Here is a 15,763-nt window from a genome sequence, read left to right as displayed (position 1 = left end):
CAGACGGCATACCTCCCTGGGGTAGGGCTAATATAGCCTATACTGTTACGGTTGACGACATCGTACATATTTTTTCTACAATCCGATAGAGTAACTTGACTATCCAACACTGTACGGAGTAACATGAGTCTAGCCCCGGAGGTCCGTCGACCATGACAATGGGTCAGCCACAGGACCGTGCGCTTGGATGAACGCCAGGTACAGTGAAGCTTGGACCTGTACTCCGTACTCTCCGTACTCTCCGTACGGAGTACGGAGTACACGATATATGAAAACCCGCAGGGGAGGCATCGGCAGATCCAGATTCAGTTCGGGGTACGGAGCATAAGTATATGGATGATATATGGTGGAAGATTTCCCTTGGATACAGGGTTTGGACGGAGGAATTCAACACGAAATCTATTCGGAATCGACATGCAGGACGATCCAATCTCCGTTAGTTCGGTTATTGCCTCAAATGCAGAAAGGGGGCAAGATGCAAGATAGTTTAGCTCGTGAGGCATGCACCATATATCAGAGCCGCCAGGCAGGATGATTGTCCAGAGCCGCGGGGCGGTTAAATGTTGATACTTCATCACTCCTAGGTATTAATTGCCGCTATTCTTGATCTCCGAGTGGATTTTCAACTTGAGTCTTCAGTCTTACTGGGGCTAGTGGTCCTAGCACCGAGCCGATCCTCAGCGCCACAATTTCCGAGAATCCGCCTACTCCTGAGATACGACAGTCAGGAGGTCGGTATTGTTGCGGTAGATACAAGAAGTACTTGATACCGGTAGTGTCGAGACCAAGGCTCATGTACGTCAGCTCTGGTCCTAATATCAACAGAAGCATCCTCAGGTACTCCGTACCCGGGGGAGGATGCCCAGGTGCTGCCAATGTGCGCGTATTGACGGTGTATTGCATCCACCAGATACGGCCAACTCCACACTGGGGATTGGGGGAACAAAGAAAACAGAGAAGGGTTTGCATTTACGGTCTCATGAGATGGTCGTGAGCGATCAATCGGAGAGAAAAATTGGAAATATCCTGCTCCATTGCTCCAAAACAAGTAACCCAAAACCATCTTCAAGCAGCCGGTACTTCTGGTCTCATATAAATTGGCGGCGAGTTGAGGTACCTTCCCATTTTGGTCAATTACCACTAGTACATACATGTAGTAATACGCTCTCTGTCTTCACCCCCTGTTCTCTCTTCTCTCTTTGGTTTGTTCCTCTTGCTCTTGTTGGCTCCTCTTTTTCCCCCTACAGAAGTTCCTTTCTTCTATTATCCTTTACCTCCCGCGTATTATGATCCTAGCCTGAGGCGCTTCAACTCGGTTCCCGCCTTTTGAATCCCTCTCCCCTGCTTCCTCGCTCCACATCTCTCATTCAGCCCCCTCTCTATCCTTCCCCTCTACCTTTTCTTTCCGACCTCCCACCTCTTTATTGTTTTCCTCCGGGGTCCCGTTCCGATAAAATGGCCGATATGAGCGGCGAACAGATGCAGGCCAAGATCACCGCGGCCAGGCGTGAAGCTGAGGGTTTGAAGGACAAGATTAAGCGCAGAAAGGATGAGCTGGCCGATACCTCCCGTGCGACTCCCATCACCATTGCTTTGTTTTTGAGGTTTCCTCTTCCTTCCGGGAAGTAGTTGTCATGCAACTGCACTGTCCCCGGGAGTTTTCATTCATCGTACTGACTTTTGCCCTCCAGTCCGACAAGTCGCCCAGGACCAGACCGACGCCCTACCACGAATTGGAATGAAGCCCCGACGCACACTGAAAGGTCACCTCGCTAAGATTTATGCCATGCACTGGTCCACCGACCGGCGCCATCTCGTTTCGGCTTCGCAAGACGGAAAGCTCATCATCTGGGATGCCTACACTACAAATAAGGTTCACGCCATTCCCTTGCGCTCCTCCTGGGTCATGACTTGTGCCTATGCCCCGAGCGGAAACTACGTCGCTTGCGGTGGTTTGGACAACATCTGCTCTATCTATAATCTGTCGTCCCGCGACGGCCCAACTCGCGTCGCGCGCGAGCTCTCCGGACACCTGGGATATCTTTCCTGCTGCCGCTTCATCAACGACCGCCGCATCATTACCTCATCCGGCGACATGACCTGTATGCTGTGGGATATCGAGTCCGGCACCAAGGTGACCGAATTCGCCGACCACCTCGGTGATGTGATGTCAATCAGCATCAACCCGACCAACCAGAACATCTTCGTTTCCGGTGCATGCGACGCCTTCGCTAAGTTGTGGGATATCCGTACCGGAAAGTCCGTCCAGACATTCGCCGGTCACGAACTCGATATCAACGCCGTTCAGTTCTTCCCCGATGGCAACGCCTTCGGTACCGGTTCCGACGACACTTCCTGCCGTCTGTTCGATATTCGCGCCGACCGCGAGCTTAACTCCTATCAGGTAATTATCTAACCCACGCCACGATTTTGATAAATGAAAGCTGACGCCGACTTTTCCTTATCAATAGAATGATCAAGTTCTATGCGGTATCACTTCCGTTGCGTTCTCGGTCTCCGGCCGGTTATTGTTCGCAGGTTATGATGACTTCGAATGCAAGGTAAGACGACATCCTTGCTACCACAATATGATCAGACGCTAACACGTAATCTAGGTATGGGACGTTCTGCGTGGCGACAAGGTTGGTTCGTTGAGCGGACACGAGAACCGCGTGAGCTGCCTGGGTGTCAGCAACGACGGCATCAGCCTGTGCACTGGATCCTGGGATTCTCTCGTAAGTCTTAGTCTGGTGGTGATTCTTGGCTCAAACGCATTTACTAATCTCTGATTTTCCTTCTGTGCAGCTCAAGGTCTGGGCCTGGTAAATCAACAAAAAAAAAAACAAAACGCAAGATACCCCGTGTCGATCATTCTGCAATGCTCTTCTTCGAAATTTTTTAGGTTCGATGGTTCGAATCTCCGCCATTGTACGATAATAATCAATTACCGGGGAATCCCTCTGGTTCCCACGATAATACACTACTCGCGGCGCAGACATCGCCGTCGCATGCGATACGGAAGGTGATGGAGGTGGTGGTGAGCGCTATGGGATGCTATCCCAGGCGAACAAACGATAGCGATGACACAATACTTGTTTGGACATGACGAGAGCGCGGCTAGTCCCTGGGCTGTCGATGGTTGTACAGTGACTGCGCAGAAGGAAATGCTGGAGCACGTTGACCCGTCTAGTGCTTCCGCCGCCACCCTCTTGGTCCCTTCATTCCCCCCCCTTTGACTTCTCAATGACGCCCTTCCCCTTTATTTCTTGAATTTCTTTATCCCCCTTTAAGTTTACCTCTTCGTTCTGGGTTTCTTCCGCATCGGTCTCGGCATGTATTTTCTTGGCAAAGGCAAAAGGAGGACCTGGTTGCCGGATTTTGGCCAGGATTTCTTTTTATTCCGCCGATCTACCCTCTGCGTTACCTTATTATTCTCTCTTCGCAATTCCCGTTTCTTTTCTTTTCTCTTCTCCCATTTCCCTGTTTTGTCTCTCCTAAAGAAAGAATCTGTTGTACTTACTGTCTTTGCGTTGGAATCTCTTGCTCTGAGATTCTTTGGTGTCGGATTTTGATTATGGTTCGAGCAGCTCCAATTTCCATTTGTGAACCTTTTTTTATCCTCGAGTCTCCACTGCTCTTGACCCCCGTACGAAGGTGATAGTTGGTACCAGGCAGCCTGTTTTATTTCGCTTGGCTTGCTCCTCTGGAGCATCAGACATAGGGCATATATATACCGTCTTGATCCTCGGTTCAGCCGTAGAGTAGAACTTGCTAGGCTCTGCTTCGTTTTTGAGGGAAGTACTCTCTCGTCAATAGGGCTGACGGGGGCAAGGAGTCAGTGATACACATTCCAACCTTGAAAGCCTTGGAGTTGCCTTCGTCAGTGTCCTCAGCCCCCCCGCCAGTCCTCTATCCAGGGCTTCGACAGCGCCACGAAGCGCAGATCAGCATACAGTCAGGCTAGGACGCCTAGCCTTTGTCGGTAAAAGCGAAACCTAACATAAGAATCGAAATAGAGAAATGATATAGGCCGTGAGGGGTAAGTCTTCTAGAACAATTCGATCTCATAATCCGGCAAAAGTAGAATCCGGAACAGCCCTACGGAGTACTGAGATATAAGTTCCAATCTAGGTAAACACTAATTGTCCGAGGCGAACCTCAGCTAGTCCATGATCTTCAAATAAAATCGGACATACGCGAATACGAAGCCCCAATTAGAGGCAAATCTAGACCGCGGAGACAACCCAAAACCAGTGGAGAAGATCTGCACCCGCGCACGATGGAGCCCCGGGACGGAACAGCATTAAAGCAGATGTTCCGCCGGAGACACGTCAGGAGTGACAGGTGGGATAAAATAGGCATCCAACATACGTTCCAAGAGAAAAAGAAATAGGCAACATTCCAAGCCTGTCATTGCCGAGCACTTGAAACGTGGTCATAGTATGATCTTCGTGTATGGCAATGGATGGGGGGCGGATATCTGCGTCATATCCTCCGTATTCTATATTTAAATGGGGTTGAGGGTCTGATATTGTGATAGATTAATTGTGCCACGGGGAATTGCCGGTTTCAGGACAGGGTTGCAAATGGAAATATGGTTCTGATGCTGATCGTGTCTCGGGCGTCGACGATTGGGCGCTAACGTGTAGTGATGAAACACGGAGAAGTTGGGGCCGATGCTCGTAGGGCGAGGCTAGTTCGATGCTAAGTATAGCTTCGGATCCCTGTGCGTTCGTGTGGATTTGCTTTTTGCGGGATATTGTGCTCGACGAGAGAAATAAGGTGTCAGAAAAGGGACTGATCAATTGATCATCGGCTGAACACGTACCTCGTAATTCGCGTTGTAAACTATGTTTTGAATCCTCGAGTTGCCTACTAAGATCGAGGACTGTGTCTGGCTTTCGAGGCCATAAGTATTATATTGAGAGAGCCCAATGGCTTATCGAGTACTATAAAGGGCCGGAAGTGCTACTTTATAGGCAGCGTGCATGGGTGGCCCCATGCAGCCTCGTATTCCGCGATCATTTAACCTCAGCTAGACTACAAGATTTGTGATAACATAGTCATCCATCTTACTCTGTACAGTGCTTGGCTTTCTCTTCCAGCCAGATCAGTTACCCCAAATGGAAATGGGAGCGGAACAGAATGTTATATTGGGAATCAAATGCCACGCTCCTACTATATTAGGTTGCGCATCAAGGCTCACTCGGGTAGCAAGTAGGAGGGTGTCTTGTGATGTGTTTCTATTGATATCCTTTGAGTTGTTATGACTGTTGTTGCAGGTATCCTGGTCAAAGTTCGATCGTCGAACCAGCAGGATCCCTCTACTCGTTGCGTGAACCAGCTCGCTTCTTTCTGGGATTCGAAAGACTGCCACCGAGGGCGAGAACAGCGTATTCCCCGGGGCTGAGGAAGGAAGATATAGTAATTGGACAGTTGAAATGGCGGGAAAAAGATAGCGGACGAAACAGACAATCAATAAGAGTGGTTGGAGGTGATATAAAGCTCCCCCGTATGAACGCCGCGGCCTATATAGACCAGTGTACCTTGCCGGCTAGCAAATGCATTGGGGGAGAAGCCACAGTATGAGCATCTTCATCTCCAGCCTTTGATAGAGCTGGAGATCAGACGGAGTACTCCGTACAATGCATCCATTTCACCAGACATGGGTAGCTGCAAGCCCTCACCCGAGCAGGTCATAGCCATATCCCCGTATTCTCTTTGTAAAATGGACACCTCATATTACTCAAAAACAAAGGAAAAGAAGAACCACGCACTGACATCGAAGGTTCTTGGGGCGTTCGTTGTGGAGAAAAAAGCTGAAACGTCGAAAAGGGGCTTGGCCTCTTCACCGTTTCATGTCGATCTCTTCCCACCTCAGCCTCATCTCCGTTTCAACCTCAGGGGCCATCAACGATCCGACCTCGAACAAGCAAAGTCTCCTGCATCTTGTGGTCTACCTTGCATATCCTTGATTATCCTTGCGAAACGTGATCCCTCCCCTTAAATCCGCCCACACTCCCCCCCCCAAGTCTCGTTTTTTCCCTTCAATATGTCGGCAGCCCAAGAAGAATTCAACCAGCTGGTTAGCAGTAACCGCGACAGATTCGCCTCTCACCCAGAAGATCGAGTTTACGACTCCGACCCGCACTACTCCGACGACGAGCCCGCCTCCGGCCTCCGCTCACAACGCCATACAGCCGATTCCTCCGACGAAGACGAAGACAATATGGTCTCCTCCCGCAGCGCAAACTACCACATCCCCAACACCGTCTACGACGCCAATACGGGCCCCAAGGGTGTCATCGCCGACGCCCAGGCCTTCGAGCGCGCCCGCAAGAAGTCCTTCCGCCGCACCCTCCTTAGCGCCGCGGGGCTCGACTCCCACAACCCCTCATTCAGTTCCAAGTCCACCCGCGAGGACTCACCCCTCAATGGAGAGTCCTCATCTGCTAGCGAAGATGATGACGACGAGGCCCGTTTTCTGCGCAAATGGCGCGCTTCGCGAATGCACGAGTTGCAGGCGCGGAACAACCGCCGCCCCAGTCCGCGGGGTAGACGGTTCGGCACGGTTGAGACTGTCGATGCGGTGGGGTACCTCGATGCTATCGAGAAAGTGACTTCGGATACTGTTGTCGTGGTCTGTATCTATGATCACCAGGTATGTGTGGAACAAACACGCGATATGATTGCGCTGTCTATTTGAGAAGGTTGATGGCTAATTATTTTATGGTCAGTGTGATGATAGCGCCATCGTCGAAGAATGTCTCGTTACGATCGCCCGCAGACAACCCACTACCCGCTTTGTCAAACTGCACCAGGACATCGCGGAGATGGACCACATCAAGGCACCCGCCCTGCTAGCCTATCGTGGCGGCGATGTCTTCGCTACTATCGTCGACGTCCTGCGCAGCATTCCCCGTGGCCGGAGCTGCAGCGCCGATAGTCTGGAAGACTTGTTGAAGCTGTGCGTATTCCAAGCTCTCCCTCAAGTCCTATCCCAGTATATCCTAACCCATGACATGTACAGACACCGCGTGCTATGATACTTTCTTTGTCACTATTTTCCAGCCGTCCACGTTCCCCGGCACGGTAGCATGACGTCCTATTCGTTCCCTCGATGTTCTCCACTTACACGACTTGTCTTTCTTTTGCATCGCTTTCTCTCCTCCACCCCCGGCATCTCTCTTTATCACCACACTCTCTCTTTTATGTTTGTTCCACATCTCTTTAACGTTGAATGCATGGTCTGCACAGGAAAACAAAAACCAAGAACAGATCCTTCTTGAACGGCGTTGGTCTCTAGAACGGGTGTGTGTTTGGGCTCTCAGTTTGGTTGATGGTCTGGTTACTATCCTTCTGTGTCCCATTGGACATGTCTTATCTTTCTCTCTTTGTCTGATTATGTCCTTACTTTTTGTCCCGGCGGGAGGCCGGGTTTGATGTTGATTTACTCGAGATATCCCATGCTGTTTAGTACTTCCATTGCTCTCGTATTCTCTCGACATCTGTACTACACAGATCCCTATATCCTAAGCTGTAGACTAGGGTTAGTTCTGATCACCTGCTCCTTCCGTTAACCCGCCGCTTCGCATCTGCAGCCAATGCCTGAACGTACCAACCTTCAGGGCCAATCTCCCTAGATAAACACATTTTATAGTGTTTGTCTCTAATGCAAGCCCGCGGCTGTAGTTCTATCCCGCTTGCTTTTAGCAACAAGATCTCCCAAATGCCCCCCAACGTTCGTATATACAACATCTGCCAACGCTCTAACCAGTCCATCTGGGACGCATTCAACTTGGCATATAGTAGAGCAGAGGATACAAGAGGAGTCGTCTACCCACGTATGTTGGATATGGATATCATGAAAGCCAGGAGTCTAACATAATCATTGATGCTATATCCATTCTCAACATCCCTACATGTTTGTTCTCCAAACATCTATAACCACGAAAACCACCAAGACCGAATATCCCCACACCCCATGCAAAGCGTATACACAGGCTACAGATACTACAAATTCTACACACCCACCAGCATTGTCCACCAAGCGCCGCGACTTCGATGAGAAAGTGACAGCCAAGTGACGACTAAGTGACGCGAAAGTGCGAGTTACGTGAGAAAAGGAAAGCAAATCGAGGAAAATAAAAGAAAAAGAGCCATCCTATTTCCTTCGGTAGCCCGCTAACTCCCCGTATCAAAGACAGAAAATCAAAATGAGAACGAAAAGACGTATGATCATGGCCAATCGGGAAAAGCTTCGGAGCAGAAAAACGATCAAGGATCAGAATAAGTACTCCATGGCTGGTTTTCTTGCCCGCGCTCACCTACTCGGCTGTCCTTTACAGGCCAACTCGGTCTGCCGTGAAGTCCCACAGCATTTTGACCAGCGCGTCGGGAAGGGTGTATAGATCCACGTGGAATTCCCCTACTGTTGAGGGAATGCGGTTAGCAGGTTGTGCGGAGGAAGTGTTGAGTAGAGATAGGGGAATAGAGATAGACGTACGCTCGAGATCATTCTTTGTGTAAGAATCAGGTGCCTTATGGTCTTGGACCATCTGTACGACCTGTAGGAGATCATCCTCGTTCAGCTTCTGGAGTCCGTCGGCAAGCTTGTCCATGTCGACCTAGAGTATATGTTAGTCTCGGAGCCATCTTTAAACCCAACACCGAACCACTTACATTCTTATCAGCGCGCTTCTTCTTCTTAGCGCTCTCTTCGCCAACACCGGGGCGCTTAGACTTGATAGCACCATTTTCATCACCGGGGACGGGGCCCGACTCGCGCAGCAGAGCCAACAAAGCGGGCTTGGGGTTCTTGAAAGTCTATATAGACAAAAAAAAGCTAGTCAGATCACAAGGTATTTCCCAGAAATCGATGCCAAGGCAAAGAGAAAACTCACGATCACATGCTTGGATTCATAGCGGTTCGAGGCAAAGTTCAGATCATGGGAGAGAGTGTAGGTCTTGTCGGCCGTGAGGTCAATGGTCATCTCGAACTCACCCCATCCTTCCTCTTGGATACGGAAAGGCGGCTGCTTGAAGACTATTTTTCAAAAATGCCTGTCAGTATCGAGATTCAAAATATATAGACTAATCTTGCGTCCTGGGGTGTCAACAGACACCACGCGCCAGCGCCAAGGACAAAACACAAGACAGAACAAAGAGGGGGAAGGGCCAATGCATACCTTGAGTAGCACGGGCACCGAAACTGGGGTGCAAGTTGAAGGTAACCTTGTCAAAGACGTTCGCGGGAATCAAAGCGCCCTTGTTTTCAGGCTTGTCACTGACGAGCCAAAGCTCCATATGCCAGGAGCGCTGCGGGAAGCCCTCAACCTCGGATGGCTTGTCGCTGTAGCGGGAAAAGGAACACAGGTCAGCCAAGATGTCCAATTCGAAGTGTAGGGTGTATGTGTAGATATGGGGATCGGGGGAAGTGGGGATAGCAGTGGTGTGTGGGTGTCGCGCCCCTCGGTCCTTGAGCGCACCAGCTTCCCAGACTCCTATAAGTCACAGGACAGAAGTAGCTATAGCATTGAGAGGACGTTATAGGTGTCGGGGACAGCTGAGGTGCTTGCAAGGCCGGGATCGCGCAGGGAGGACAGAGGCAGAGGGGAGGAAGAGCGCATACATGATATGTTGCTCCGTGATGAGACGGACGGTGCGCTTGACCTGTTCCAGACAAAGACGTTAGCTCTATGCAGAAGTGTGATTTGTGCTAGGACAGGCGGAAGGAGAGCCTAAGATTCACCCTCTCCCGCAGCAAATCCGGACGCTGGGGACGGCGAAACCAAGAGCATAGATGCAGTTCGGCAAAGACCAGCGGGGAGGGATGCTCACGTCAGGCATGATGAATTAAATAGGAAGCTAGGTTATTCGGAGATAGCAGGAAGATTGCAAAGGTCGCGAAAGGGTTTCCGATCGGTTGAATGCGCGGGTTGAGGTGACGTGCGGTAGTTGTGAGTCGGCGACAAGTTTGCGCGGTGGTGTACGGAGTAGGAGTAGATCGCAGCGCGAAGGGGAACCAGGATAGGCAACCACAACAGGTGGAATTAGGTCGTGGACTGGAGTATATGGTATAATTCACGAATAACTCGATTCTCTTATTTAAAAGCGATTGCGCATTGAAGCGGTGAATAGGCCGCGGGTGAGAGATCTCCATCCAGGGCTGCCACATCCACGTGCCTGTACATTCTTTTCATTGTTCCCTATAGCAGTTGGGTATATCAGATCGAGGCTGGGATCGATGTCGCTATTCCAGACTATGGTCGGGCATCAGACTACATTCTTAGGCGGGATTGTCTTCAATCATTCGGTGCTGGAGGAGGTAAAAGAGAACTTTGGAAGCCTAAGCTAAGAGCAATCATTCCAGAACGAATTGACCACGGGTTGGGAATGACTTGAACAAGTGCGAAGGTTATAAACAAGTCGAGACCGTTTTTAGAGCTGTCATAAGGCGACATGCAGGCACATTATTCGGGGTCCGAGACGTGGAACTTCTACGTTATTCATTCTAGACATTAAAATCCCTATGGCGGGCTATTGGAATACCGATCAAGCGTTACTGTTATTTTGGAGGATTTGTCTCTTCGGATATGTTCAGGGTATTGGGTGATGTGCAGGGTGTATATTCGATGGGGAAATGTCTATCTACTTCGAACTGCAAACCACCGACGTTAGGGAGCTGCCCTCCATTTCGTAGACTGCATGGCTCGCAATAGCTATGCGAGGAGCATCTTCATCACTGCTGCCTCGCTCGTCGCGTCGTAGGGGATGGGTTTGAATGGAATGGAATGGAATGGGGGGATATGGTGAAACGATGTGAGGGGGGCGAAATTGGGGTGAATTTTTCGAGAGCAAGCTCCGGGACGATGAACCCAACGGCCTTGGAACGCCAAGTGCACGATGATTATGGATACTCATCCTCGGAGAGTAATCAAGGCAACGAGAGACGAAGATTTGTTTACTCCTCAGCGCTGAAGAGCTTCTCGTTCTCCTGCTGGGCGGTCTCGAAAGCGTCACGGAAAGCGTTGGCGTCTATAACCATGGTTAGTCAAAAGCCAACGTCAAATCTAGATGGAAATTACTTACTCTCGCTGTTGGCGAAACGGATGGCCAGGGTCTGAGCCTCGGGCTCGCCCTCAGAGACATCGGCGGCGGCGTTCCAGACCCAGCTGCGGTCACTGCCGACGTTGGCGCTCAGCTTCATGTCGGGGACGACTGCAGAAAAATATTAGTATGTGTTATTCTTTGACAAAAAAGAAAACATATGACTGGGAGCAATCTTACTGTAGTGGTTGGCGCAGACCTTGAGGGTCTTATCACGGCGCATGACAAGGCGAGTCTTCTGGTTCTCCTTGTGCTTCAACAGACGGACATCACCGGTACCACGCTCCTTCCACTCCTTGGAGTCACGGTCGAACTTGAACAGCTTGGCGCGCATCTTGAAGGACTGCTCCTCGAGCTCCTCATTGGTCTTGGTCTCAACCTTCTCAGTCAGGCGGATAACGGGCTCGAAGTGGACATCAACGGACTCCTCAACCTCATCCTATAGCAAAATATCTTGGTTAGCACATGTGATGGGACCAAATAACTATGGGTTTGGCATAGCGGCGTGGTTGCGACGACCCCACTATCTGGAGACAGGGGCACAAAGACCCCGCTCCCATCGTGTACGCGCCCAACAACAACCGCAACTATCACCGGTATCAGATGTATCCAACTCACCTCATCGTCGGCCTTCTTGGCCTTGGAAGAGCCGGAGGGCTCATCAGTAGGCTCCTCGGTCTCCTCCTTCTTCTCCTTCTTGGGACCGCCACCGAACATGGAGAACACGCTGTCAGAGGTCTTCACGGCGGCATCCTTGGTGGCGTCGGCGGCCTGCTCAGCGGTCTCAGTAGCAGTCTCAGCAACAGCCTCGGTGGTAGACTTCTCGCCCTCGGTGGTCTCAGGCTTGGTCTCCTCGACGATGGCGGGGTCGGGCTTGGTTTCGGCGACGTCAGACATGATGACGGAGCGGGTTTGAAATGATCGGTTTCAAAAGGATAAAAGGAAAGATAGCAAAGTCCCACGGGGAATAGAGTGGAATTTCAGAAAGAGATAGTGTTTGTTGATCAGAGAAAGCGGCGATGAGGGGGGAAAAATTAATACCTACTTTGGGTCCCATGCCTGGCAGAACTCGCCACCGCTCTCGTCTGCCAATGGTCTATGTTGTAATAGGAACTATACGTGGATCTTGTACATAAACAAAAGGAAAAGTAATCAAAATGAATACATGAATTCTATCTGAATCACTACCTCGTAGTTCCAAGCAAAACTGGAATTGCGGTTTAAATAAGAGATATCATTGCGCCGACTGAATAATTCGCATGAAACCCAGTCCCAGTTTCCGTTGCTCCCCCCCACCAAACCTGATCGCCATGAACAAAAACCGATCCTCAGCCAAATCGTTCAAGGAAGAAAAAGAAACAGAAGAAAAAAAAGCAAAAGCTAATACAAGGTCATAAGAGGCAGTTAATTCATGTCAAGCGAAGAGTTCAGCAATCCTCGGATTTATCGGCCCGGAGTCCCAGAACATATCGAGCACGCGACTGAGCCCGATCTAGCGCCTCGCACTTCCGTGCCTTGCGCACTCGATCCATCATGTTGCGGATGTCCAGTTTGGCCGCTGAATTCTCAAGCCGGCTCCAAACGTCATGAACGAGGCCCTTGGCCTCCTCATTCACGCGACTGGATCGTAGTTGCAGCACGGAAGCGGCACTGCGGAATCGCTGAATGGCATTGCGAGTGACGACTTCTGAAATTTGTTTCGAACGAGATAACACAGTGTTGCTTGAATTCAAAGCCTCGGCATCGCGGCGCAGTATATGGGTCCTCTTCACCACATCTCCCATGATCACCTGCAAGTCGGTGGAGAACCGGCCGTACACCTCGGTCAGGCCAGTCTGAGCCGTATGTAGGTCCTTGGCGAACTGAGAGGAAATTCCTCGGGCTGCACGCTTCCAGTTTGAAATTTTCAACCACGGGGTTCCGAAATCAAGAATCATTGTCTCGCTGATTGGGCGCTTCGACTGGGTTGTGATCGTCAAGTTGACCAAACCGTACGCATCCTCACGGTTCAGTTTCAGCGTGTAGACCCCATCAAACAGCTGTGACATCTCGTATGGAAGGGCAGTACTCTCCCTGTAAATACTGATGCTGAACTGTGGCCGTTTTCTGGATGATGCAAACTTATGAGGAGGTTTGATGATGACATGGCAGTCTCCAATAACTTGGATCTCAAATTCGTGGTTCTTTCCCGACGGGTTTGTGACAGAAGCAATTGAAGCTACGCCATCATTGGGGACTGAGTTTTCCAAAGAGGGTACATGCAATAGCCGGACAGAGGATGACGATGGTGTCGAAACCGAGGTCTGTATGACTTGATTGAGGGTCAGGACAGAGGTGGAAGAAACCTGGGATGCCATTGGCAAGGATGCATTGGTGAGAGCTGATCCGGCAAAGAATTGTGCTAGGAAAATGACCGAAACCCTGAGAGCCGTAAACCCAATGGAGAGGGCAATAGCCATAATGAGTGTCAAAGTAAATGCCCGAAGCGTCGGTGATAGTTCTCGGGCCCGAGTAGCATAGGAAGGCGGGAGCCAGTTCCCAGGATACTTCTCAAGATCCGCGAAAATGTTTCTTTGAGCAGGTTTTGGGGCCTCGGCGATGACTTTATGAGCCTTCTTCGGATACAGGCCGACGAGCGAGGCCAGGTTTCGGTTCAGCTGGCCAGGCGTGATGCTCTCGAAAGTCTTCAAATCAATGGGATACCGCCGAAGAACTGCGGTCTCCCCGGAAAGTGGATGGCGGGATTCCAGACACGTGTGCAAACTGTTATGGTTGAGAGGGATCATCTCTCCAGCCATTTTCCACAGTGGTTCTTCCGAGATGACCATCGCCGGAACCCCATGTCGTTCTAGGAATGTATGGGCAAGACGCTGTGTCTTCACAGCTGCAGCATCATCAAGGCCCGAGATCAACAGAATTGCGACATCTGGTAAAGTCCAGTCTGTTGCAGAAGTTACATAGTAGTCAGATCCATTCCAGGTTGAAGTGCACACAGGGCGATTCTTGAACTTCAGGTTGAGTGTATCGGGTCTATCCGCACGTGGATCAGCCGTTGCTTCCAGACATTCGTCCACCACTAGCTGAACATGAATGGGCAAGAGCTCCGCAAAATTTGGAATAGCCCCGGCACCAAAAGAGGTGGGAACGACATGATATCGGGAAGATTCAGCCGAGCTAGGCTCTGAACCAGCACAGGAGCTCGATACCAGAACATCGCCGATCTTGTCGAGAATGATGTTTCGGAAACCAGGGTGTCCGACATAGAGCACGCGGAAAGGTTTATCAAGGTCGAGACTCTGTTTCGTCATGGTCTGCTGAAGAGTAGCCATAAGAATGGAATCGGTGGAGTTGTAAGGCAGCCGGCTTTTCAATTCCGAAGCTGCCGCACCTTCAAAGATACGGATAGTATGCTTGAGCTCCACTCTCTCGATCTCAGGCCATTTCTCGGGCTCCACAAACTCGATTGAATCACTGGTGTGGGGAAAGGAGGGCTTTGTGGTTGCGGTGCTGTCATCGATCGTGGTTCTTCTGGCGGCAAAGAGAGCAGGCAACTCCTGAGAGGCTGATTCAGGACATTGAAACTTCTCCTCCTCTATCCCATCATCCTCTCGGTTGTATTCATCTTGCGCTTCGGCCTCACTACTACTGTAGCGTTCATCGAGGCTTGCAACGTCGTCAGGGCTGGTCTGGTCAATTAACGAGCACAGATCGTTCTGTTCCGAGTGGCTGCCATCTTCTGAGCGTATATCAGATACACTCAGCGTCGCCCAGCTTTCACTCAAGGTTCTGGGGGACGGATCAGAAACTCGATCTGACGTCATGTTCGTCGGTCGTGAACGGGATAACCACTCCTCAACAGAAGCTGATAGAGGTGGAAGGGTTGGATATTGAAGGCTAGAAGCGGTTTGGGCACTGAGGAGACGCCTGTGAGGCGATTCAGTATCGTCAGTCATCTCGAAGTAAACTTCATAGAGCACACGGGTGCGGGCGGAAATAGGGCGGGAATAGAAGCTTAGGAAGAACCCAAGCCGGAGGGAAAATGGAAGTCAAAAAAAGCAGAGTTAGAGACGGAGACGAAGAGATCCAGGAAATGTAGAGGGGGGGAAAGGGGAAGGACGGAAGATACTGGATGAGAGTCCTAGGCAGAGAGACTCTTGAAAGCCCGAAGCCCAAATGGAGTGATAAGCAGGTGGGTCTGCGGGGAGTTGCCGGATGGGCAGGACGTCAGGTGCAAATGTCTCTGACTCAAGGATGTAAGGGAGAACGGTATGAGTCTTGGAAGTTAGGCTCGCAAATAACACTTAATGAAGACGAACATAAAAGCGAAGTGAAACGCGGAAGGTGGATGAGGGGCTGGACTGTTATGTTGCGATAAGAATGGATGACCCAAGTGACAGTAATGGCGGGGTTGTATTGGGTACCTGATGGTTGTACGGTGCTTGCAGCTTGGAAGCTCGTATTGGGTACTTAGACCCTTGGTTTCCTAACTGCACAGTCCTTTGCTCCCTCTCGAAGATGCATTCTGATGCACCCTAACGCACTTGAAATTAAAAGAAAAGAAGAAATAGAGCCTATTGTAGTGCAATACTCTATGAATCTGTTATTCCCTGCTCTAAGCTATCCTCATACTTCCTTTGTCAGTTGCTATACTTCC

General features: G+C 50.5%; 5 protein-coding genes across 5 annotated transcripts; 2 read left to right on the top strand and 3 right to left on the bottom strand.

The window, feature by feature from the left end:
* Positions 1–1,455: 1,455 nt before the first annotated feature.
* On the top strand, positions 1,456–2,826 carry N7457_004806 (WD40 repeat domain-containing protein; the record flags this gene model as incomplete). The annotated part of the gene is made up of 5 exons (XM_057175851.1): positions 1,456–1,570; positions 1,692–2,404; positions 2,472–2,561; positions 2,616–2,735; positions 2,806–2,826. 5 exons carry the CDS (start codon positions 1,456–1,458, stop codon positions 2,824–2,826), a joined length of 1,059 nt encoding a protein of 352 aa, XP_057032898.1.
* Positions 2,827–6,052: 3,226 nt separating this feature from the next.
* N7457_004805 (phosducin family protein) lies at positions 6,053–7,046 on the top strand (the record flags this gene model as incomplete). Its single annotated transcript, XM_057175850.1, has 3 exons — positions 6,053–6,661; positions 6,738–6,967; positions 7,031–7,046. The coding sequence occupies 3 exons, from the start codon at positions 6,053–6,055 to the stop codon at positions 7,044–7,046; spliced, it is 855 nt and encodes a 284-aa protein (XP_057032897.1).
* Positions 7,047–8,342: 1,296 nt separating this feature from the next.
* N7457_004804 (putative transcription initiation factor subunit (TAF30)) lies at positions 8,343–9,849 on the bottom strand (the record flags this gene model as incomplete). Its single annotated transcript, XM_057175849.1, has 6 exons — positions 8,343–8,431; positions 8,507–8,627; positions 8,683–8,826; positions 8,904–9,046; positions 9,189–9,352; positions 9,752–9,849. The coding sequence occupies 6 exons, from the start codon at positions 9,847–9,849 to the stop codon at positions 8,343–8,345; spliced, it is 759 nt and encodes a 252-aa protein (XP_057032896.1).
* Positions 9,850–10,963: 1,114 nt separating this feature from the next.
* On the bottom strand, positions 10,964–12,006 carry N7457_004803 (Ran GTPase-binding protein YRB1; the record flags this gene model as incomplete). Its single annotated transcript, XM_057175848.1, has 4 exons — positions 10,964–11,037; positions 11,092–11,220; positions 11,290–11,548; positions 11,728–12,006. The coding sequence occupies 4 exons, from the start codon at positions 12,004–12,006 to the stop codon at positions 10,964–10,966; spliced, it is 741 nt and encodes a 246-aa protein (XP_057032895.1).
* Positions 12,007–12,536: 530 nt separating this feature from the next.
* Positions 12,537–15,062, bottom strand: N7457_004802 (uncharacterized protein; the record flags this gene model as incomplete). The annotated part of the gene is made up of 1 exon (XM_057175847.1): positions 12,537–15,062. The coding sequence occupies one exon, from the start codon at positions 15,060–15,062 to the stop codon at positions 12,537–12,539; it is 2,526 nt and encodes an 841-aa protein (XP_057032894.1).
* Positions 15,063–15,763: the final 701 nt, after the last annotated feature.

The sequence above is a fragment of the Penicillium paradoxum genome (assembly GCF_028828445.1).
Source record: "Penicillium paradoxum strain IBT 22861 chromosome Unknown utg000004l_segment0_segment0, whole genome shotgun sequence".
NCBI classification, from domain to species: Eukaryota; Fungi; Ascomycota; class Eurotiomycetes; order Eurotiales; family Aspergillaceae; genus Penicillium; species Penicillium paradoxum.
This window is presented reverse-complemented; position numbering and strand designations above follow the sequence as displayed.